The sequence below is a fragment of the Castanea sativa genome, chromosome 7 (genome assembly GCF_040712315.1).
Source record: "Castanea sativa cultivar Marrone di Chiusa Pesio chromosome 7, ASM4071231v1".
Classification (NCBI taxonomy): domain Eukaryota; kingdom Viridiplantae; phylum Streptophyta; class Magnoliopsida; order Fagales; family Fagaceae; genus Castanea; species Castanea sativa.
In genome coordinates this window covers 11,149,133-11,174,432 of record NC_134019.1, presented here as the reverse complement: position 1 = coordinate 11,174,432, position 25,300 = coordinate 11,149,133, and the positions used below count along the sequence as shown (strand labels likewise).

Below are 25,300 nucleotides of genomic sequence, written 5' to 3'. Positions count from 1 at the left end.
TCCGTGGTTTCGGAGCTTGCACGTGGTCGTGTCAGTAAGTTCTACTGGTGAGTAGCAATAGGATGTTAGTGGTCTAAGTCGTTATTGTACAACTTCGATTCTTTCATAGTGGATTCAGATTTACCTTGAGAATAGCTAAGTTAAATCTTCCCCAGGTTTTTTACTGATTTGGTTTTCCGGGGTCATCAAATCTTTGTGTTTTTTTATATTCCGCACTTTGCATTGATATGATTCTATGATTGTGTTAACTTAGATCTGAATAATAAACCTAAGTATTCACTTGGTTAATTAATTAGGTTAAACAATCTAGTTTTACAGGGGTCTAAATTCTAACAAATGGTATCAGAGCAGGTAGCTCTTTTGTTGTAGATCTTTTGATCTCTGAGCTGATCCTTGACCCCTGTTATCATGAATAATTTGAAGTGTCTTTCTACTCATGTTTGTGATGATTTGAATAAAAAAAACTCTATTGTTTTTGTTGATTTTATTGATGCTTGTGAAACTCTTCGTAAGGAATTATCAAAATCTTTGAAAATTGCTAAGAAATTTAAAGAAGAGTTAAAATTGGCTAATCTTGAGAAAGAGGAATTGGTTGTTAGATTAGATGAATCTAATAAAAAGAATGAATTTTTGAAAAATCAAATTTCCTCTCAAGATGAGAGGATGAAAAGCTTGGAACAAGAGTTAGTTGAATCTAAGGCTAAAATTGAAAATTTGACTAGTACCAAGCTTGTTGTTGATAACAGAAGTGTTTCTGTTTCTCTTAAGCCTAAAGCTGAAAAAGTTTATATCCCTCATTTTAAGAGGAATAATATATAAAATATTTATTTTGCTAGGTTAGACAAAGGTAAAAGTTCTAATATAAACACTGAAGTTTCTACACCTAAGTCTAAACCTATTGTTAGAGAGCATAACAAATCTGTTTTTATGCCTACTTGTTACCTTTGTGGTGTTGTTGGTCATATTAGACCAAATTGTTCTTTGTTGGGGCAAAAACCAAAATCTGAGACTAGATTTGTTGTTAGGAATACTGATATTCTTAAATCTGTTCATGTTTGTCACTTTTGTGGTGTCTCTGGTCACATTCGTCCTAATTGTCATAAATTAAAATTTAAACATTCTGTATTTCAATCTAGGATATGTGATGATATTTCTCCTGCCATAAGTCTAAATAAATTGTTTCATATGCTTTTGAAAAATTTAAGCTTGTTGGCTTGTGAAAGGAATTTGCAGGATTTTAGTTTTTCTCAGAAGATTGGTGTAATCCCTCAAATACACTCTAGTTCTCATGGTTTTTCACCTACAAAACTGAAGACTCGTGCTATATGGGTGAGAAAAGATTCTCTAAGGTGAGTGTTGTTAACTTGTCCTTGATTTAATTCTTTCAATTAATTATGGACATGTTTTCTTTTAGTTTTTGGTTGTTTTATTTTCTTAGGTTGTTTTGTTTTAAAACAAAAAATCCAAAAACATTGAAAAATTTCAAAAAGACAAAAATATTTTATTTTGAGTCTTGTTTTATTTCTCTTGAGGATTACATGAGTTATAATATTTCTCTCTTGATTTAGAACATGCTTGACATTATGGAGAAGCTTGAAAAGTATGTGTTATATAAGTACTAAGCTATTTCTGATTTTGTGTGAGTATGTACTAGTTTATACATGTATTCATGGGTTAATTAAGAAATTGATATTTCTTGTTTGTGTACCCTCTATAGCTTAGTTAAGCACTGTCATGCATTGCATTTGCAATGTTCATTTAGCATAATGTGTGCTTTTGTTTTTTGTCATAAAATTTTTTAAAACCAAAAAAAAAAAAAAAAAAGTGTTTTGTATTACATATCATGGATTTGTAATCAAGGTTGGCTATATTATCTTTACATAACTTGTTTATGTACCTTGTTTAGCTTGGATGAGCTTCTTCTATTGCACTTTACTAGTTTGAGCTTTGTAGTGCATGTTGTGTGGGAGATGTTTATAGTTTTTGATCGCTTTGTCTTGATCTTGAAGTCACATGTTTTTGATTGTCGGACTTGATCTTAATGAAAAAGGCATAAATAACCATCTCACTACTGTTTATTAGCCAATCATGAACACCTTAGTGCATATTGTAAGATTTTGTGCTTGAGAAAGTGTAGCACATGCACAAAAAGAACATAAGGTGTAGCCTCGGTTTAAATGATAAAATTGGTGTGTACATTATTGGCCTTAATGCTAAATCAAATAAATGAAATTGGTGTGTACATTATCCCGGCTTTTATTTAATAAGTTTCTGAAAATCTTAAAATCTGTGTGTACATTATGAAGCAAACTTAAGAAACTTACATGATTGCAAGCTTTTATTCTATGAGATGTGAGAGTTATATGATGTAACTCTTTGAGGGATAGTCTCTTTTGAATTTATGTAATGGATTTTGTAGAAATTGTGGTTGATTTTTATCTACTTATCACCTCACATGTATCTTAAGCTCTTGCTAGTTGCACACACAACACAGGTTACTCTTTGTTAAACTCGGTACATGTTATTGTGTGTGATCTTGTTATGGCCATCAAAGATTAATTTTTCTATGGTGTTGATACAAAATATGTTCATTGATTTTTTTTTTTTTTTTTATACAAAAAGTGTGAAAATCTTGTTTGGAAAATCTGGGTTGAATACAAGTGTTTTTGAAAAACTTTTGATCTCATACTCATGCATTTCATTCATAAAATACAATGATTTGAGGAGTTTTTGCATAAAATTGTTCTATTTTTCAAAAATTTAAATTTGCTAGATTTTTGATCGATCGAAACTGTTTCTCGAACGATCGAAATTGCGTTAAAAATTTTGGTTTGAATCTGCTTGGCTCGATTGGTATTTGATCGATTGAAACTAAAATTTTTTTAGTTTTTCGATGTTTGACCAAATTTTTCATGCATCATTTGTGTTTAGGATTCACATGCATTGCATTGATTTTTTTTTTTTTTTTTTTTGTATCCATCTTGCAATTTTGCAGCCATATCTCTCATTGTTTTCATACATAACATGCATACACTTTGCTAAATTGGGTACTCAACTTGATATAAAAATTGATTGATTAATTTTTGAGTCCTTTGTACTTTCTAGTATATGCTATTTTCATGTGTGAACTATAGAAAATATTTTCCTTAAGAGATATGATGAATAATCAATGTGCAAATATTTTCTCTACTCATGCAACTGTTTATGGGTCACATAGTATCAAGTTTGCATTTATTGAAAGAGAGAATATTTTTCTTCATGTGTATCCTCAAATTTTTTTTGAGTTTGGTTTGTGTCGTTTTTTTCTCCACCTCCTACTTTTTCCCAAAACTGTTTTTCCTATTTTTATAAGGGGAGAAAAGTTTTTTTTAAACCTTTGTTGTTCATAGGAGGAGTTGTTGCTCTTTATAGGAGGAGTTGTCTCTATTTTCTATAGAGTTATCTTGTTTTGTGTTCTCTTAATTCTCTATTTTCTCTTGTTCCCTTTGAGTTATTACTCCTTGTTTGAGCTATCTTTGTCAATACGTGACAAAAAGGGGGAGATTTAAATGAAATGTGAGAATATTTGTGAAAAATACAAGAATGTTCTGTTTAGGGGGAGTTGAAATTGTTTTTGATGTATCTAACTTAGGGAGAGAGTTAGTTTGCATATTTGCTGTTTTTCTGTCACACATGCGTTTATGCGTTTGTTGAGTGTTTCAAGAATATACAGGTTGATTCAGTCGTGCTACTGTCTACACTTGCAACTGATGGATAGTAGTTAGGTTGAATTAAGTTCAGTGCTTTTTAAATCTGATTGGGCTTTTTGTAACTTTGAGCATTTCATGTTTGTGATGTGTTTTGTCACGGATTGTCAAAGGGAGAGATTGTTAGGTTCTAAGACCTTAGGGACTAATGTATTAGAACTTCAATGTGTATTGTGTTGGCAAACCATGATCAAAACATTTAGTCTAAGTTTAGACTTGCTCAAAGTTTGGTTTAATGTAAGTTTAGAATTGAGTAGTTATAGGAAATTACTGTTCTATTTCTGTACGGCTCGATCGATTGAAGAATAGACTCGATCGATCGAGAATCGTGCATCAGGAATTTTTTGCAGAATTTTAAGTCGACCCAAACACAGTTCAAGCCCATTTAGGATTAGGGTTTCAGATCTACTTCTCCCACTATATAAAGAAAACCCTAAGCACGTTTTTAAAGATTTCTAAGAGAGAGAAGAGTGTGCTTCTTTTTGTATCTAAGGTTTGTACCCAAAATCTCTCTAGAGTCTTTGTTGCTCATATTGTTGTTTGTGTGAATCTCTTGTGAGATCAGAGAGGTGCTTGCCTTCACACAAGCTTAGGATTATCAAGAAGGAGATTGCTTCAAGAACTTGATGATCGTTTAGTTGCTGTCATAAGAGCTTAAAGATACACAAGCGGGGGTGCTTGTACTTGCTGGAAAATCCAAGAAAGAAGGAGTCCGTGGTCTCATAGCTTGCTCGTGGTCGTGTCAGTAAGTTCTACTGGTGGGTAGCAATAGGATGTTAGTGGTCTAAGTTGCTATTGTAAAACTTCGATTCTTTCATAATGGATTTAGGTTTACCTTGAGGATAGTTAGGTTAAATCCTCCCCAGGTTTTTTACCGGTTTGGTTTTCATAGGTCATCATATTTTTGTGTTTTTTTATATTCCGCACTTTGTATTGATATGATTTTATGATTGTGTTAACCTAGATTTGAATAATAAACATAAGTATTCACTTGGTTAATTAATTAGGTTAAACAATCTAGTTTTACAGGGGTCTAAATTCTAACATCTTCTTCAATCAAATTTACGAAATCAAGATGGCACAATCCCTCTCACATAAATTTCATATGTCCTCATCAGAGTTCAAGTTGTCTTGTACTACTCTTGAGTCACATGACATTACTGGTTGGCTCCGATACCATTTGCAACAACCAAAAAAAGTGTTGATCACATGCGTACTAAATATAAGTATTATAAGTTGTATGAAATAATTTTGCTCTATGCCTTATTATAAGTACATTAAAATTATTAACATAGTTTACTTTAATTGAAATCCTATTGGAAGAGTTTTAAATATATAGACGTGAATATTGTTTCGATTAAAAGTCAAATTTTTCATTAGTTTTAAAATATATATAAGGAATTTTTTCTATTTTTTTAAAATTATTTTATAATCAATAAGAATCTTTGGTTTTTTGTTTATTATATATATATATATATATTTATTTAAATTTACATATAATTCCTAATTAATATGAGGGTTTCCTATGAATAGTACCAGTTTATTGTTTAAAATTTTCTTCGGTTTTTAATTTGGTCTTTAGAGTTTAAGAAATAAAAATCAAATCAGTTTCCAAAAAAAAAAAATCAAATCCTTAAATGTTGTAAACTGCTCCACTTTAGTGCACAGGCCAATTTTGATGTTGATGCGTCATTTGATTGGGCACATTAATAATAAAAGAATAATGATCCTAAGAATATGGTCAATTTTAGAACATAAAATTTTCAAATTAATGTAACACTAATCTTAAAAAGGTAATTTTTTTTTTTTTTTTTTTTTTTCATTTTACCAATCTCAACAACACAGGATATTAGAGCTGCAATGAGTGCTGCATACATTCTCGCAAGGTGGGTTTAACGGTTCAACTATTTTTGTTCCATTGATATAAGTTCTATCCCAGATCACATTATTTTGGCAGATTTGTTACTCTTTTTCCTCTTTTTATTTATTTATTTTTGGCCTAGATAAAAGGGGAAAGCAACTATTACAGCGAACCATCCAACTTGCCGTGATTTTGCATGTTCGGTGCTGCGGCACAGTAATATTTTAGGCGATTTTGCATTTATAATTATATATATATAATCGCCACCTTGTCTTGTTTTGTCACATGTTGTAGAAAAAGATAATAAATTTTTTTTTTCTAATCCAGTTTCTTGGTTTTCGTCTACCAGTTATTCATGGTTTGACCATAATTAAAAAAAGAAAAAGAAAAAGAAAAGGTTATGGTTTGAGTGTTTGACCTTAAAAAAAGATATATATATATATTTTTTTTTTTTCTGATTCTCTCTCTCTCTCTCTCTCTCTCTCTCTCTCTAAAATTTTTTCTTTCTACCGCACTAAAAATCCAATGACACCTGTTGTCTCTCAAATTATTTATTTATTTTTTTATATAAAAAGAGGAGGAATGGTATGTAGTGTGTCTTTGGCACAAATTAAAAAGTCAGCTTATTTTACTATTAAGCCTATTTTTGGTACTATTCATGAGTTTCATTGTACTATTTCAGTTAATTTTTATTTTTATCTACAGTATTTTTAGCAACTTTTTTTAATTTCAACAAAATAAGTGAATCTCAAATAAATATGTATTGTCTCATTGATTGCTACCTGGGATTTGGGTAGCTTTGTCAAAAAAAAGAAAACAAAAGAAACATAAACAAAAATGACACTACTAGCAAAAAGAGATACGTAATTATGTGAGAGTTAGTTTAACTAAAAATTTTTTCTTGTTGATTATTACACAAGAGATGTATTAGAAGAGAAGTAGGATAAAATATATATATATACACAATTAATATAGAGCAGTTAGCAGCCTTCTCTCTCTTTCTCTTTTATTTTCATTATTATAATTGTTATTGTTATTTTATTTTTTGCCACAATAGAAATCAGCAACTAAGAAATGTAGTACTACATTATTGTTTTAAAATGGGTAAGAATTTTTTTTAGTGCTCTCCTATATTGGACTGGACACGAGGTTGACACATGATCATTTTATGACATATGTTATACTCGTATTATCTCCAATAGTAAATAAAAGTAGAGTTTAACTAAAAAAATTTCTTGTTAATTATTGCACAAGAGATGTATTAGAAGACAAGTAGGATAAAAAAAAATATAAACAATTAATATAGAGTAGTTAGCAGCCTTCTCTTTTATTTTTATATAGAGATAAGTTAAATCTTTTAAAATTTTTATATAGTTATGGTTTAAGTTTTCAGCAATGATATTTTCAAAAAAAAAAAAAAAAGTTAGCAATGTTACAAATACAATAAATTTTACAATTATTGAGGTAAAAAATTGTGATTAATGTATACGTCATTTTCACGTAAGACCACTACTAACATTACTTTTTGTTTATACTAATGCTACCTCAATAATTATGAAATTTGTTTAAAATTTATTTCAGTATCAGACTTTTTGTTAAGTTTTTTGAAGTCATCCACCCTACTTGTCCATTTAAGGATGCAAAATTTGTCATTTATCCGTAACAGTCATAAAAAGAAAATTTATTTAACAACATATGAGGATGGTTGAAAGTTGAAACATCCAACAAATACAAAGTAGGTTCTATTTCTGCATTCTTCCAAAATGGAGAATCATCATAAGGGTGTTTCTACAAACACTTTATTTTATGTTACGACATATGGGTAGTTCTAAACCCTAGGACATACATAATCTAAGAATTGACAAATGGGTAAACCTCATATCTTATGTTACAACTCCCACCAACAACTCTTCCTCCTTCTTTACCATTACAACATCGGGGAAGTTCACCAATTGCACCATCAAGACACTTGAAGCAGTCACTGTTAGAAAGATCCCTAGTGCATTGGGCCAAACCATAAAGCTTCTTTGATTCTCCAAGCTCTAGCTCTCCAACTGCATACAGTTTTGGAGTAACAGATGCTTCTTTGGCTAGAAGGCTCAACAACTTTCTTGTCTTTTTGTTAAATGTTGTCGGATCGCTAACATTTCTCATGTTCCACAAGTAGAACTTGTTTTGATTATCAATTTGGCCAAAGAAATCCTTGTTCAAGTACTTCACAAGACAATTGTCGTACCATATAATGGCACCTTTATTGTATGGGCAAAGTTTGTGAATTTCATTACTAGCCTCATTGACACAAGTCTTGCAGTCTGTGGTTGCAACATCACCACGACAAAGAGCAAGTCCATTAGTTTGGTATGGATATGAACCCACTGAACCAAGACCAAAGCCCAGGAGAGGGGTTTGATAGTAAAGGTTACCCAAGAGCTTTTTTAGGTTTGATTCATATGGGTCATTGGTGGTGAAGTTCTCAGAGCTTGAACAGAAATGGAAGAGAGGGCTAGCTCCAAAAATGGTTTGGAGAAAGAGAGCAAAGGTTAGGAAGTAGATGGAGAAGGTGAAGTGTGAGGAAGACATTGTCAAAAGGAAATGAGAGGGTGATTGATGGGTTTAAACTTTGGTCCATGCAGCTGTTATTTATAGTAAATCTCGTGCTTACTATTTCTTCTATACAACTGTTCAAGTTGACAAGAAATTGTCAAAATGTGCTCCGTTAATTGTCAAAGTCAAAAGTGCGGAAGCTCAAACTGCACTCAAAATAAACTAATTATCCAGAAAGTTGAAGGTGCACTCCGTCAACCGTAATAATATATTGGATTGCTACAAAACTTAGAAGGTGAAAAATCACCTAAATATTAAAAAGGGTAGTTCTAAAACATTATTACAAAACCTGTTGTAATTATTAGATTGAAAATGGCGTACTTAAGAAAATCACAACTGAGGATATCATGTATGATAATAATAGATACAATTTATTCAAAAGAAGTTGTCAAGCCTAATTGGGTTTTAAGTATTAAAGAACATATTAAAAGGTAGAACAAAATTTTGAGGAAAATGACTAGGAGTTTTACGCAGAACTCGATTTTGCTAAAATTGAGTTTTAAAATAGGAGCATCTTGCTACATAGGCTAAACCCCTTCTTGTGTGCACTTTGTTATATATTTTAAAAATAAAGGGTATTTATCTATTTTCCCCCCCTACTAGCCTATGAAAAAAATAGGCTAAACCCCTTCTTGAAAATTTATTTATTTTATAACAAATAAATTTATATAAATATTTAAAGTTTGGCACCCAGGAATGGTCGACTAGCCTAGCCTATGACGTGTGGCTCTCCTAGAAAAAGTAAAATCATTTGTAGCATAAAACATTGAAAATTATTTTTTTATTTTTACATTTTTTTGTGTTTTATACAGTAATAATCCTTTTATTATTATTATTATTATTATTATTATTATATATGCTTCATTTTTAACCAAATATTTTTTCCGTCAAATTATTTATGGGCCGGGGATATTCAAAGATCTCAAGTACACATATCATTTTATATTCATTATTATTATTATTTCTTCTGAATTTTGCCAATTGTTAGTAATGATTATAAAGATCAACTAGCAAACAAAGACTTGGGGGCAACTGCACTCCCCGCCCCCCTCTTTTTTATTTTAGCTAATTACTTATTCTAACAATTTTATTCTATAAAGTTACACTTTTTTTATTAACAATATTATTAATTCTTTTAAGAGTAATGCTATAACCACAAACTTTTATATAACATTTTTACAAACAATTAAAGTAGAAAATTCTTGTTGTTCGTATCCAGATCTACCATTTACATCACATTTTTACTCACCAATAACGACTTCACATACCAATAATTTGTAAAAAAATTTGTAACTCTAGCATTTTCCTCATTTAATTTCCATTAAAAAATTTATAGAGCTAAAATATAAAACAAAATATACAAGTCCAAGAAAATTTGCCTAACAACAAAAATTACCAATAGTAAGGCCAAAAAATACTAAGCTTAATCAACCTATTTTACCCAAAACAAATAACATGGTCCTCTAAAAATTTTAATTTGAACAAAATAATTTTGTCTTTATCCAACAGTAGACGCACGCAACAAAGATAAAAATAAATAAATAAAAACCCTCAATGGTTAAACAGCAGAGTTGAAGGTAAAAGTTACTGCACTTAACCAATAAGCAAGCTGCCCTCTAATTCCAAGTACTGACTCTGTTCTTGGATCAGCAATCTTCCAACTTATTGCAACTACAAAGCCAACAGTTTTGTAGCCACGAATACTTTAAAACTAAACTTCACAACAAAATGTAATATTATTCTCTCAAAGACTCTTTGATTATTTACTTTGAAAGGAAAATAGTGTTAATCATAGTAGAAAACTTAACAAAGATAACTTTTGGGATTTAAAAGTATGCCATGTTGTACTTGATAAATGATTGATTTAATGTATTGATAAAAACTTGTTTGTGTCTTTTCTTTCGTTAACATTTAATGGACACCAATTTTAATTTTTCATTTCTTCTAATTTTTTTTTTTTTTTTTTAATTTTCATTAAGTTAGTGTTGAATCTTATCATATTTTCATTAATGATTTTTTTTTGGGGGTTTATAGGCCCCACAAAGCTGAAATTCTGGATATATCATTGGTCAAACAGGTTCATGAAAATTTAATTGGACTATTCCAACAACCCATATAGGAAATCTATCCCCAAACAGCACCCTTCTCAAATAAAAATCCTATTTCTCAATGTGTGTATTCCATTTTAAGTTTCACCTACCACAATTTAATTTGTCACACAATCCCTTTCTATTCCTAATAACATAAATCTATTCCTTTTAACATAACACAAGATTTTAATTTTAATTTTTTTAATGGCAGAAACTGATTTAATATAACTGATGAATAATAAAGTTGAACACCCTTAATATGAAACAGAGGATATTTATTCTCCTTCTATCATATGAAGCTAAATTTTGATGTTTTGATGTTTTGAAATTCTAAAAGTAACTAATATAAGAAATCAAAATTCATCTTATTTCTTTTTGCCCACACTTAGAATTGCGCTTGGTCCAGTAGAGTATGTATTATCTATATTGAGGATCAAGTGTGAAGAGTAATTGACGTCAGACAAAAGGGGGGTCTTAGTTGCTAACTTGATGTATTTTTTCAGCTTCCTTGTGTTCTATCACACATGAGGTAGCTTTTCTGCAATAAATTACATTACTTATCAGGAAAAAAAGAAAAAAAGAAGGCGGAAGGACCAGGTCTAATGCACTAGAAAGGTACAAACTAATGACAATAGATAATGGAACAAAGTAATTTTCATGATGGTTTACCAAATTGAAAATATTGCTCATGAAAGCTGATTCAATCGAGTGCAATTTAAACATCCAGAACAATGTCTGGTTTTGGCAAGAAGGTGATAATTTAAGTCTTCATACAATTTATTGTCAAATTGTACACAAACGACCATGTTGCTTGTAAGGTATTTTCCCACGAGATTCTTTAATTTTGTTATCTGAATTCATTGTAAAAGTATTTTTTTGAGACTCATATTACCTTGTAGAAACAACTGGTTATGTTAAAATCCATGATGTTTGTGGATCTTGAGGACCACTGTTGAGTGCTTTTTTTTTTCAGCTAGCGTCTATCATCAACGTACCCATAAAAAGTGATTTTTGAACGACTCTGAGGAAGGTGTAATGTAATAAATGTAGTGGTGTCATTGAGCTTTTCAGTAATTTGGAGCTCCAAGCGTCAGGAAGTCTTTGTTATTCAGATATTCATAGGTTAGGCATGGGTATCTCTTGAGCCTTGTTGTAAACATGAATCAATTCTTTGCTTACAAACATCAATTATATTTACTCTTTTTTGCTAAAAGACATCCATTAGATTTACACTATAACTTAAGTGAGTAATGTTTTCTAGTTATTTCCTTACACTCGATTAACTTATCTACTCTTTTTTCCTGTCTCAGAACTGCAGTAGCAGTTTAAACTCTGTGCTCCGGAGGTGTGATAACAGGATGTTTTTTGCAAGGCAAGGATCTGTTTCTCAAGCTAAGTTCATGAGGCAGGCTACCATTGAAGAGGTGTTTGTAGTTTTTTAAATCCTATTTTGTGTAGGAAGAGCAGTTTCTTTGTTTTCCCAATCTTTGGTTACACTCACTTTATTTATCCACTCTTCTTTCTTGTCTCAGAACTGCAGTAGTGAGCAGGCTACCATTGAAGAGCTTTTTACAATTTTCTTAAATTCCATTTAGTGTATTAACTATTAAGAACAGTTTCTTTGATTTTCCCAATTTTTGGTTACACTTGCTTAATTTGTCCACTCTACTTTCTTGGTTCAGAACTGCAATAGCAATTTAAACTCTGTGATCCAAAGGTGTGATAATAGGATGTTTTTTGCGAGGAAAGGATCTGTTTCTCAAGCTAATTATATGAGGCAGGCTACTACAAAAGAGGTGGTTAGAATTTTCTTAGACTCCATTTTGTTCTTTTATGAATCTTCAAGTACCTGATCCTGTTATTATTCTGTGTTTTACAAAAATTTTGCCAGATCAATCCAGCTGAGTCTGGTTTGCCTCTCAAACCCTCTGGTTATAAGGGATCTTATAATGATTCTGAAGCACCATTATTCTGATGAGATAAGTAAGGTTTGATTTTACTTTACTAGAACTTAGTGTGTTGAACTCAATTTAAATGGAGTTTGGTATGTCTTAGCGATTTGCAAACGTGATTCTGTGATTTGTATGAATCTATCTTAGCATTATATGCACTTTGAGGTGGGACTGATATTTGGGATTTGAAGATTTGTCTAAATTATTACTGTATGGAAGAATAATGAGAAATAGCTAAGGAATTGGTACCAGCTTATTTTCAATTCTTCATTTTTTTTTGTTGAAGATCATTATATCATTTTATATTCATTATTATTATCATTTCTTCTGAATTTTGCCAATTGGTTAGTAATGATTATAAAGATCAACTAGCAAACAAAGACTTGGGGGCAACTGCACTCCCCCCCCCCCCCCTTTTACCTAATTACTTATTCTAACAATTTTATTCTATAAAGTTACACTTTTTTTATTAACAAGATCATTGATTCTTTTAAAAATAATGCTATCACCACAAACTTTTATACAACATTTTTACAAACAATTAAAGAAGCAAATTTTTGTTATTCGTATCCGGATCTACCATTTACATCACATTTTTACTCACCAATAACCACTTCACATACCAGTAATTTGTAAAAAAATTTGTAACTCTAGCATTTTCCTCCTTTAATTTCCATTAAAAAATTTATAGAGCTAAAATATAGAACAAAATATACAAGTCCAAAAAAATTTGCCTAACAACAAAAATTACCAATAGTAAGGCCAAAAAATATTAAGCTTAATCAACCTATTTTACCCAAATCAAATAATATGGTCCTCTAAAAATTTTAATTTGAACACAATAATTTTGTCTTTATCCAACTGTAGACGCATGCAACAAAGATAAAAATAAAAAAATAAAAACCCTCAATGATTAAACAGCAGAGTTGAAGGTAAAAGTTGTTACACTTAACCAATAAGCAAGCTGCCCTCTAATTCCAAGTACTGACTCCGTTCTTTAATTTTCATTATTGATTTTTTTTTTTTTTTTGGGGTTTATAGGCCCCGCAAAGCTGAAATTCTGGATCTATCATTGGTCAAACAGGTTCATGAAAATTTAATTGGACTATTCCAACAACCCATATAGGAAATCTATCACCAAACAGCACCCTTCTCAAATAAAAATCCTATTTCTCAATGTGTGTATTCCATTTTAAGTTTCACCTACCACAATTTAATTTGTCACACAATCCCTTTCTATTCCTAATAACATAAATCTATTCCTTATAACATAACACAAGTTTTTAATTTTAATTTTATTTTCATTTTTCTAAAGGCAGAAACTGATTTAATATAATTGATGAATAATAAAGTTGAACACTCTTAATATGAAACAGAGGATATTTATTCTCCTTCTATCATATGAAGCTAAATTTTGATGATTTGATAATTTGTGACGAGACAGGATGAAGCAAATGGTACTCTAAATACATAGAGCTGCAAAATACTATCTTCAACCATTTCGGTTCCATTGATATATATCAGCATGATTGAAGATCACATTATTTTGGAGAAATTTAGCTTCTTTTTAAATTTTTTCTTTTAATTTCTTGTCTAGAAAAAAAGAAGAAGACTATTACAACAAACCCTTCTATCAATGGCAGAATAGTTTATTGCCATGACTTAATTATACGCTCCGTGCGCGTAAAAAGTTGAATGTTTAGTAGTGCGCAGTCATTTGTTGGGTGATTAAGCGTATATGCCTAGTATCTTTACGAATAATCATATATTCTAGATAAGACCTTGACTTGTTTGTTCACATGTTCTAGATAATACCTTAAATTTTATTTTGTGGTTTGGATATACAAATCAAGATTTGAACGCAAAAAAAAAAAAAAATGCAGGATTTGCATTGACTGTAAAGCTGTTTCATGGACAGCTATTTTTGAAGATGATAAGTGCTTTGTAGTTTAGGTGACAGTTCCTAGTATTTTTAATAAAAATATGTAGGGTTCAATTCTCTCTTTTGGTCTCCATTGTAACTAGCTAATTGTAAGAAGAAAGAAGTTGGTGTTAACATGTGCGTTAGAAGACAAGGAAACAGTACTGCATATCTATTAGCTTTTACTTTTGAGAAAATCAATGAACACAACTTTGCTATAATTTTGATGCGTCTGACTTTAAGTATTTGAAATAAAATGATAGATTTATATAAAAGTAATAAATGGCTTCTCATTATTTGCTACGTTAAAATTATGATAAAAATTGTGACACAAAATTCTGATCGAGAAGAAAATCTTAGTCAATTTATTTGCTAGACATAGCATGTACGTGCTGGATGGAGAATGCCCCAGACTTTTAACAATAATGTATTGATCCAGATGCAATGATGGAATAAAATACAAAACCCTTTCATTTTTTTTTTTTTTTAAATCTGTTGGCCGAGTATATGTTTTTTAAAGAGAAAAACTTGGTCCCTCCACCAGAAAGAGAATTATATATATGTTTTCAAAGCCATATTAGCACAAGTGGTTAGTACGCTCACTGTTGCAATCAGCATAAGCCACTTGTTGCAGCTTGAAAAAATGACTAAGCATCCAAGCAAGCAACCTGTTAAATTAGTGAGGCGGTGTGTTAGTGCAGTTAACAATCGGTTGTAAATTATTGTAACAAAGTTGAGTTGCTTTCATTTCATCTTCTTTCTTAGACTGTAAATATATTATTAGAGATATATTAGCCCAAGTCCAATTTTTTTGATTTGTGCAAGTCAAGTCTCCTATTTTTACTAGAAGTTTATTAAACATAGTTAATGTATGGCTAATCTAAGTTTTAGCTTATTATATATATCATGTTATGGTTTATTGTAATACATAATTCGTACTATATTCTCATATATTAAATGTCTAGCTCTTAAGAGTTTTCTCTGTAGACATAAGCTATTTGGTTGAACCACATAATTCTAGTGTTCTTGTGTTCTATACTTTATGATTCAACTTCCTCTTCTACTCTAGCATACTCAACATGGTGTGTGTGCATATATATATATATATATATATATATATAGCCAAAGCTTGGTGAAAAAAATTCAATTAGATTTTAATTGAATTCTAAATTTTGCGCCACGTGTTCCATTTAATTTTTAATTTTGTATCAAGTGAATTATTGAGTGTAAAAATTAAAGAGTCTAAATCCAATTTGATTCTAAATTGGATTTCAATTCGAGTCCAATTTTTCACCACGTGACCATCTAAGTTTTTAATTTTTTTGACAAATGAATTATTGGGTGCAAAAACCGAAAAGTATAATACTAAATAAATTCTAAATTATATATATATATATATATGATTTTAAAAATTGTAAACTAATACCATGTATAATTTAAATCGTATAATTATGATTATTTTTAATTGTACTTTTATATATGCACAGGGCTATATACTAGTATTAATATAAACAAAAGCAAGCTATATAATTAATCAATGATAATAGTACAACTCCCCCCCCCCCCCCCCCTTCTCCTAAATTCACTTTCTCTTTGCTATTCACTTTTCCTTTGAGGTCTCTCTCTATTTTTCATGACTCCATCTTATAGATGTTAGAATATTCATGTGTGAGTGGTGGTTAGTTAAGTAGTGAAATTTCACATTAGATATTAACGAAAAGAGTGCAAAATATCCAACTTTTCTCCATCTTTTTGCTCATTTCTATTATTTATATTCAGTGATCTTTAATTTCTAAATCCATGGTATATTCACCATCAATCTTGTTAGGTTCTAAATATTTAGGAATAAATGTTTATGATCTAATTTTATGTAAGATGGCAAACCAAAAACAAAAACATGTCTAGTTTAAGTGTTAGACATTGCTCATATAGGTTTAAGTCAGTATTCAAGAAAAGTCAAACTACAAAAAGAAGAATTCAGGTTCTGCCAGGCTCGACCGATCGAAAGAAAGGCTCGACCAATCGAAAATCATTGTCTGTAGATATTAAATCAGGCCCAAAGCCCATGAAAACGTCTAGGGTTTGTGTCCAATACTACTAGGTATAAAAAGAAAAACCCAAATACGTTTCAGAAGTTCTTGAAAGTCTTGTGAGTAATTGATTTGTGAGGTTTCCGTAACCTTCTAACTTAACAAACATCTATCAGAAAGAAGACCTGTATTCAAGAGCTAGTGGATTAAGTTGCTGCATACAAGATTATACATAGCTGATGATTTAAAACTTTGAGTGGAATTTTAGAGTCACAAACGGGAGTGTTTGTGTTCTGTAAATTTAGATAAGAGAGTCTGTGGATTCAAAACTGCGCGTAGTTGTGTGAGTAAGTACTACAAAAGGTAGTTTTAGATTTAGTGTTAAAATCTATTGTAAAACTTCCATTCTATTATAGTGAATTTGTTACTTTGAGGATAGATTAGGTTAAATCCTCCCCAAGTTTTTTACCTTGAAACTGTTGGTTTAATTGGTTTTTCTAGGTAATCATATCACCTGTCTCTTTTACTTTTCCGCACTATGTGATATGATTATATATGTTTAACCTAGATCTGTATAATAAGCCTTAGTGTCAACTTGGTTAATTTATTAGGTTAAACAATCTGAGTATACATGGGTCTAAAAAAGAGAACAAATCTTGTGTCAGAATACCAAAAGCTATTTCCCATAACAAATTGGTATTAGAGAATTCCCCTATTACAATAAACAAGCTCAAATACCATATGTTAAGCATTACTATCACCAATAGATGTTCTTTGTTTGACGATGGGTGGAGTCATGAGTCTTCCTTGTACAACTATGAGAGTTACCAATATGCACAATTACCTTGAGTCACCAATCACAACTAGTAGAGAACCTTTACTCAACCAGGGGTAGAGCTAACATGATAGTTTTTCTCATTTTATATGGTTGTACCTACTAACAAACACTTGCCCATCAAGCCATTGACCTTGATACTATTTTTTGTAATAACTAAAGCTTTGATACTAGTTGTAGTAGGAAATGGCTTTCAAATAGCACTCACACATTGGATGATTATGAAAATATTATGACTTTAGAAAGATCACCAAACTAAATAATAGGAAAGAACCCAAAAGAAGAATAGACAACCATACACAAAAGAGAGAGGACTAAGGATTTATGTGGTTCGACCTTTTGCCAATGTTCACAAGCGATGATAATGAGAAAATTTCACTAACAAATACAAGATACAAAGCTGGCGTAAAGACACTCTCACAAAATCCAAACTCAATACACCAAAATAGTTTTCTCTCACAAAAAACAAACTCCTGGGAAATTTCTTATTTCTTTTACCTAATTGCTACATTGACCTCCTTTGGAAAACAAATTAAGAGTCAAACTGAACGCTTAGGTTGCGATCCTTGACTATGTAGAACAAATGTAAACAACTAGGTAGCGAACATTGGCTTTCAAAAAAAATCCACTAGTTGATGATCCTGGCTTTGAAGAACCTTGGTGCTCCGCTCCACTAACACCCATTCGCGAGTCACACTTTATAGTTTCATCTTGTTCATTGAGGACCTCAACAAGAAGCTATAGTTAATGTAGCGAAGGAAACAACTGTCAAAATAAATTATTAAGGGAAAGGAAAGATAAAAGCATGTGGTTAGTGCTGTTAGACATATTATGGTCCAAGAGGTTCAATCCAATTTTAGGCCAATTTTCTTGTAGAATAAGCAAATTAACATTGAGTTTTCTAGCATATAAATTCTACATGGAATTCATTTTAAACGAGAGCTTAATGTCAAATATCTAGCTGCCAAGGACTTTCATTATGGATTTATATAGGCATCAAGCTGAACCACATAAATCTCCATGTTAGCTCTCTCTTATATGATTATGCTCATCACTCAATCACTAACAATTTTAGCAAGTGCAATCGTGTTGAAAATTGCAACCAGGTGGATTGGGATTTTTGGTGCTCCTAGATAGGATATCACATGATGCAGGATCAATGAACAATTAATACATAGGATTTTTAGTGCTCTTCGATAGTATATCACACAATGGAGGCACAACTAACAATATTACTTATCCCTCTAAATCGGGTGACTTACAAATGGAATCACCACTTCATTTATCAAACGGCAAAAATAAATTCAATTTATTGAAAATGAATTTTATAATTACATTCGTCCAATGAAAAATAAAGAACTACTAAGAATTATTCCTTAATTTCTCTCTAAAAGTAAGAATCATAAACAAACTCCTGAGTCCAATATTAAGAACTGAGAAACGGGTAAATCTCATATCTTATGTTCCAACTCCCACCAACAACTCTCCCTCCTTCATTCCCATCACAACAACTTGGAAGTTGGCCAATTGCATCATCAAGACACTGAAAACAATCATTGCTAGAAAGGTCCCATGTGCATTGAGCCAAGCCATAGAGTTTGGTTGATTCTCTGAGCTCTGTGTCCAGTTGCATACTTTTTTGTAGAGACAGACGCCTCCGTAGCTAGTTGGCTCAACAACTCCCTAGTCTTTTGGTTAAATATTGTTGGATCACTCACATTTTGCACATTCAACAAGGAGAACCAATTTTCATTATCAATTTGACCTAAGAAATTCTTGTTTGAGTACTTCAAAAGACAATTATCGTACCATATAATTGCACCTTTATCATACGGCAAAGTTTGTGAATTTCGTTGGTGGCCTCATTTACACACGTCTTGCAATCTATGGTTGCTACGTCTCCACGACAAAGAGCAATCCCATAAGTTTGGTACTGATACCAACCCACTGAACCAAGACCAAAACCAAGGGGAGGGGTTTGGTAGTTAAGATTAGCCAAGAGCTTTCTCAGGTTTTTTTCATACTGGTCATTGGTGGTGAAGTTCTCAGAGTTTGAACAGATATGGAAGAGAGGGCTGGCTCCAAAAATGGTTTGGAGAAAGAGAGCAAAGGTTAGAAAGTAGATGGAGAAAGTGAAGTGCGAGGAAGACATTTTCAATAGGAAATCAGAGAAGGTTGATGGGTTTAAACTATGGACAATGCAGCGGTTATAAATAGTAAATCTTAGCTTCAATATATGGCCGAAACATTAAAAGGTTTGACTTTTTCTTCTAAATAACATGTCAAATTGACAAGAAATTTTCAAAACTGCGCTGCGTTCTTTACAAAAAGTCAAAACTGGGGAAGCAAAATCTGTATTATTTAATCTAACTTATCAATGAAATAGAAAAAACCACTTGATAACCCTAATATTTTATTGAAATGAAAGGTAGAAGATGAGAAAATTGCCACAATAATTAAAATGAAATTTCTAAAGCGTTCTTATTAGTTCAAAGTCTAACCGGGACCCAATCTTATTATAATTTAATCATACGAGATTCCTATTACTTATACAACACTAATGTCCTTGTACCGTTTTACACAGAAGGCAATACATTGAGAATTTCTCCTCCATTCTAACATGATATTTGAGACACACACACATATATATACACACACTTTGGTATTTCTTTATTCAAGAATAGTTTGTCTTCCTTGGCATTTTTCTACTACCTTTGCTTTCTCAAGCCTACTATCACCGTCTTTCCTTCACCACTATCATCACTACAAGATAGTTGCCACACTCACAATTTTTGTCTCTGAGCCTCCATACAATTCACCACCGCCATCGGTGGAAGAATCATGGTGATCCCAGCTATCGACGCCATCTTCTCACATGCCATAGTGTCTCCAACAGCCAAGCACATGGTATTGAGACTTGTAACATTCATAGAATGCCATGTCAACCCTAAGGTCAATTTCACATCACCTATCAACAACATCTGCGATGGCAGCACTACCATTCTAGCTCTATTGCCACATCAGCATAGCCATGTTACCTCCCACGTCATTTTATGTGGCATGAAAATTGCCATGTCAACACCAAGTTTCACATCAGTTTTGGTTCATGTTACCCAATCTGACTTGACCATACTTGACTTGAGTATGATTTGCAATCGAAACCCATGGTTTGAACCATTATTGGAAACTGTTGACTAGTAGGGTTGATTTGAATTTATGAAAGTTGAATTTTTATTGTTTTTTTGTGTTGGTTGATTTGAGTTTTATTAATAACTATAAGAAGTCTTAATTGTACCTTTTAGATATAATCGTAAATATTATTAGTATTTTTCCTTAGGTTGTTACCATATATGCTAGACAAACACTATTTTGCTCCTCATGGTTCCAAGGAATATCAACTCATGGTTAAACTGTGCCATTCATATAATTTGGGACTCCCACCTATCCAGCCAAGTACACTGTATAACAAGATCAGTCCCTCTCTACCGATTCTTGATAGCTTTACATAATGACTATGAGCCTCAGCCTCTCTGCAGTCAGCTGCTTAATCGCTCTCCTCCCACCCTAGCCCTTAATGAGTTAGCTTGTGAGAAGACTCGTCTACAGAGCTTGCAACTCCAAAAAAAGCTTTACCATGTTGACAGCTAACACTTCTATTGCCTCTTCCATGCGCACTGATAAGTCTGACTATAATAAATCCAGGTCTAGTAATTGCCGCTCCTCTACTCAAGTCGTAATAAGTTCGTTCTAAAAATGCATTGTCTTCCTATACTCTCTTTGTAACCTAGCCATTATAATTATTGCTTACGTGCTTATTAGAGGACCAACATCCGACATCCGAGATCCATGTATGCCTGTTCTGTGTACTTTTAACTCCACTCATATTTGTTGGCAATTTAGACTTCAAGTGTCATGTATTTCATCGAGGGCCCCGAAAAAAAAAAACTACAATAATTGTAGTAAGGATATATTCAACCATCAAAATAAATTACCGTTGGAAAAGAAAGGTAAAAGCCTGTGGTTAGTGCAAGCGCGTAGAGAACCTCACCTTGAGTGAATTGTGAGTTTTTGTGCTCCTGGATAGTGAGTGTCATAATGGAGCTTCAACTAACAACACCTATCACCCTAAATCGAGAGATTCTTATTGAATTATTTGACGTAAAAAAATCAAGAAAACCAAAACAAATCAATTTTATTGGCAATGAATTATATAATTCCATTGGTTCAAAGAAAATTAAAGAATCATAGATCATTATTCTTGAGTATCCCTCCAAAGTGAGATCATGAAAAAGGCACCTGAAACCTAGAGCATTCCACATCGAACTAAGCATTGACAAATGGGTAAATCTCATATCTTATGTTGCAACTCCCACCAACAACTCTTCCTCCTTGTTTCCCATCACAACAACTAGGAAGTTGACCCATTGCATCATCAAGACATTGAAAACATTCGGTGGTAGAAAGGTCCCATGTGCATTGAGCCAAGCCATAGAGTTTGGTTGATTCTCCCAATCCTAGGTTTAGCTCTCCGACTCCAGACTTTTTAACAGTGAAAGATGCACCCTTGGCTAGTTGGCTCAATAACTCCCTAGTCTTTTGGTTAAATATTGTTGGCTCACTCACATTTTTCACATTCAACAAAGAGAACCAATTTTCATTATCAATTCGACCCAAAAGTCCTTGTTTGAGTACTTCAAAAGACAATTATCGTACCATATAATTGCACCTTTGTCATATGGGCAACGTCTGTGAATTTCGTTGCTAGCCTCATTAACACACGCCTTGCAATCTGCGGCTGCAATGTCTCCACGACAAAGAGCAAGCCCATAAGTTTGGTATGGGTACCAACTTACTGAACCAAGACCGAAACCAAGAGGAGGGGTTTGGTAGTTAAGATTACCTAAGAGCTTTCTTAGGTTTTATTCATATTGGTCATTGGTGGTGAAGTTCTCAGAGCCTGAACAAATATTGTAGAGAGGGGGGATGACTCCAAAAATGGTTTGGAGAAAGAAAGCAAAGGTTAGCAGGTAGATTGAGAAGGTGAGCTGTGAGGAAGACATTTTCAGAAGGAAATGAGAGGATGATGGGTTCCAAGTATGGACCATGCAGCACTTATTTATAGTAAATCTCAGCTTCATACTAGTTGGAAATGTTAAAAGGGACTGACTATTTCTTCTTTATCATTGTTGAAGTTGAACAAGAAATTTTCAATGTGGGTTGCTTTATTTGCAAAAGTAAAAAATGGGAACTAGAACTGCACTTTGATCAAGTTATTAAAATAAAATAAAATGAAAGTGCACTCGATCAACCCTCATATTATTTTATTTCAGCGAAAAGTTGAACGTGACAAAGTCGCCATAATATTAAAAGCCAAAGTTAGAAAACGTCTTAATACACTAGAAAGTTAATGCGTCGTTAGATTTTAAAATAATTTTATTCATCAAAATCAGGAATCATGAAATCATGTATTAATTAATGTCATAAAAATAAAACTTAAAAATTTTTGGAGGCCAATTGACTCAATTAGAATCAGTGACAGAAGGTTGAAATTTACCTTTTCTCTATAAAATGTTTTCCAAATTTGAATTTCGCTTCTTAAATGTTGAAAGTTACTCCAACAATTTTGTCTTAAAAAAAATTATGAAAGTATATTTCAATTTCATTAGGCTTAAAATAATTGTGTTAGTAACAGACTAAGTGTTAAAATGAAAAACCTTGAGTTGGTTTAAATTAATTTATATATGGGCGAACATCCATTAGTGAATTATTGACATGCCCACTCGTGTCAAGTTAAATTCTTAATAATCGATATGTGGAAATCAATAATATTATGAGATTTAAAAAAAAAATGTGAAGCATATATCGAGAAAAAACACAAACACAAATATATATATATATATATATATATATATATATATATATATATATATATATATATATATAAAAGCGTTGAAAGAAATATGACTTGTTAAAATTAATTCATGCAGACCTTAGAGAAATTTTTAAATCATGAATAAAATAATTATTATATAATTTTTTATTGATAATCTATTAAAGTATACGTATGTTTATTTAATAATAAAAATGTAAGTGATTCTTTTCAAAATTTCAAAGAGCTTTTTTTTTTTTTTTAATAAGTTTAAAATCATTTCGGAAGAAAAATGAAAAGATTTATGTGAAATTCAAAAAACTTGTAATAGGTAGTTATCTATAAGAGTGTGAAGTTAGCTGTTAGCCACTTCTAAGAAAGTTTCACGACTAAATTCTTTAAAGCACTTGATGAAAATTCAAGTTATTCAAGGCCAAAATGAAGACAATCATAAGAATAAATTGCATGAAACTTCATCAGTGGCTGACTTGCTAATTAAGACAATCATAAGAATAAATCGCAAGTGCCCTGGAATTTGCTTTGTAAATTAGGATTACAAAAGCCATATTTGAAGGTGATTCTGAGATGATTATACATGCACTTGCAGATGAAGCTTTGTCCTTGGCTGGTTTTCAAAATATCGTACAGGATGCTAGAGTTTTTTCTAATTCTTTTACGTGGTTAAGATTTTCTTATAAGAAAAGTAAATGTTCACTTAGTGTATAAAACACTATTGAATGTTTAGGCCCCCAATTTCAAAATAACCAACACAAGCTTATACTCAAACAATAAATGTGCGGAATGATAAGTACAAGCAATACCCAAATATATAAACAACTCTAAACCATAATTAATCACAACACAACAACAATTAAAAGTCAAGAGTAAGGGTTAGAGAGATGCAAACACAAAGATAACACTGGCATGTGTTATCGAAGAGCAAACCAAAGAACTCAGCAAAAAACCTCTCCACTGCCCTCCAAGCGGTGATATGATCCACTAAAGAATAAAGTTGGGATACACAAATAACAATAGACTTTCTAAGCCTAATTTACCCAATGCACCTAAGCCCTCCAAGCTTCTTGCTCCAACAAGGTTAAGTCTATCTGTGTGTTCTTTAGCTTTCCAAATCCTGCAATAAGCCCATTGCATCAATAAAATAATTTGGTCATCTCCGAACTGCTTCCCAAGCACGAAATCACCTCCTCACTAATATGGGTATGGTGAGAAAAGAATTTGGCTAATGAACCTCTCAAGGGTATGTCAATGGAGAGGGTGAGAGTAGAGGACTTTGGAGAATCAAATGTCTAAGATTGTGGATGGGTCAATCTTGGTTTTCTTTAGGGTTTCTCTTTCAAGATTCTCTCTCTAGAAGTTCTCTACATTTCATGAGTATAAGAGTATTTTTAATTGGGTACGTGAGGAATGTAAAAAGTCACTTTTCTGCAAAACAAGGTGTTCTTCACGAGTTTGAGTCGCGAAATAACTGTCAGGCCAGACTGTCCATTTTTGTCCTATAGTGCTCGAGCTATCGTGACCCTTCAGCTTCCTGTATGCTTCACACGTGTGGCATTTTGGCGAGTTGCTAGTTGTGAGTCCTCGCGAGAACCACTTTGAATGCTCACAAACTTGAATTCTTTATACTCTCTCACAGACAACCCTTATATTACTTCCACGTAAATACAGGGTATCTAATTGCTGAAATACAAGCAAATTTGGTACAGAATAAAGCCAACACATGGTTGAATAAATTTTTCACATGGTTGAATAAAGCTTACACATGGTTGAATAAAGCTTACACATGGTTGAATAAATTCAACCTTACAATCTCCCCATTTGGCTATTCCGTGACAAAACCCTAAAACAGACTCTAGACTTAAAGCATGAGTAGGGAACAGTTGCCAAAACTCACTCATACCTAACTCTAGATCCTGTGAAGCTTTTGAACCATACGAACAAGTTTTCCTGAAAAAAATAACACAAGAAGATCATTGTAAGCAGAAATCTTGAAATGCATATTGAGCAAGCACAATGCGATCAAGCAATAATGAATATAACAATAAAGCATGGCTTGACCAAACACGAACAATCACTATAAATAGTAACCACAATGATCATTCATACAATGAATGAACATCTAGATATACAAGCTAATAAGTTCAATGCAAAGTATCATTTGCATGTCTAACACTCAATCAATACAAAACATTAAGGTAGTTGCATCAAGTATACAAGATCCAACAAGGGCACAAGAGTACTAAAGATAATGCAAACATAATATAAAAGTACTAAAAAACTACAAAGCAAAGGTACATAATAAAACATAGTTTAAATAGCTAGAACATTCAAGCATTCATAACACACCATATCCAAGTATTTAAAAACCAAGTAC

At 32.1% G+C, this 25,300-nt stretch overlaps 1 protein-coding gene, 1 long non-coding RNA gene and 2 pseudogenes across 5 annotated transcripts; 1 reads left to right on the top strand and 3 right to left on the bottom strand.

The window, feature by feature from the left end:
* Nucleotides 1-7,327: 7,327 nt before the first annotated feature.
* Nucleotides 7,328-8,212, bottom strand: LOC142643486 (antimicrobial ginkbilobin-2-like protein). Its single transcript, XM_075818141.1, has one exon. The coding sequence runs from the start codon at nucleotides 8,185-8,187 to the stop codon at nucleotides 7,459-7,461; it is 729 nt and encodes a 242-aa protein (XP_075674256.1). The 5' UTR covers nucleotides 8,188-8,212; the 3' UTR covers nucleotides 7,328-7,458.
* A 2,592-nt stretch (nucleotides 8,213-10,804) lies between these two features.
* Nucleotides 10,805-12,497, top strand: LOC142605373 (uncharacterized). Of its 4 annotated transcripts, XR_012839020.1 has the most exons (5): nucleotides 10,925-11,119; nucleotides 11,275-11,423; nucleotides 11,612-11,725; nucleotides 11,984-12,097; nucleotides 12,193-12,497. It is a non-coding gene; the product is annotated as an uncharacterized LOC142605373 (long non-coding RNA). The 4 variants fall into 4 exon arrangements; XR_012839022.1 differs by lacking the exons at nucleotides 10,925-11,119; nucleotides 11,275-11,423 and adding an exon at nucleotides 10,805-10,916; XR_012839023.1 differs by lacking the exon at nucleotides 11,275-11,423.
* A 5,968-nt stretch (nucleotides 12,498-18,465) lies between these two features.
* Nucleotides 18,466-19,191, bottom strand: LOC142642247 (antimicrobial ginkbilobin-2-like protein; annotated as a pseudogene).
* A 2,070-nt stretch (nucleotides 19,192-21,261) lies between these two features.
* LOC142605332 (antimicrobial ginkbilobin-2-like protein) lies at nucleotides 21,262-22,099 on the bottom strand (annotated as a pseudogene).
* Between the last annotated feature and the right edge of the window lie 3,201 nt (nucleotides 22,100-25,300).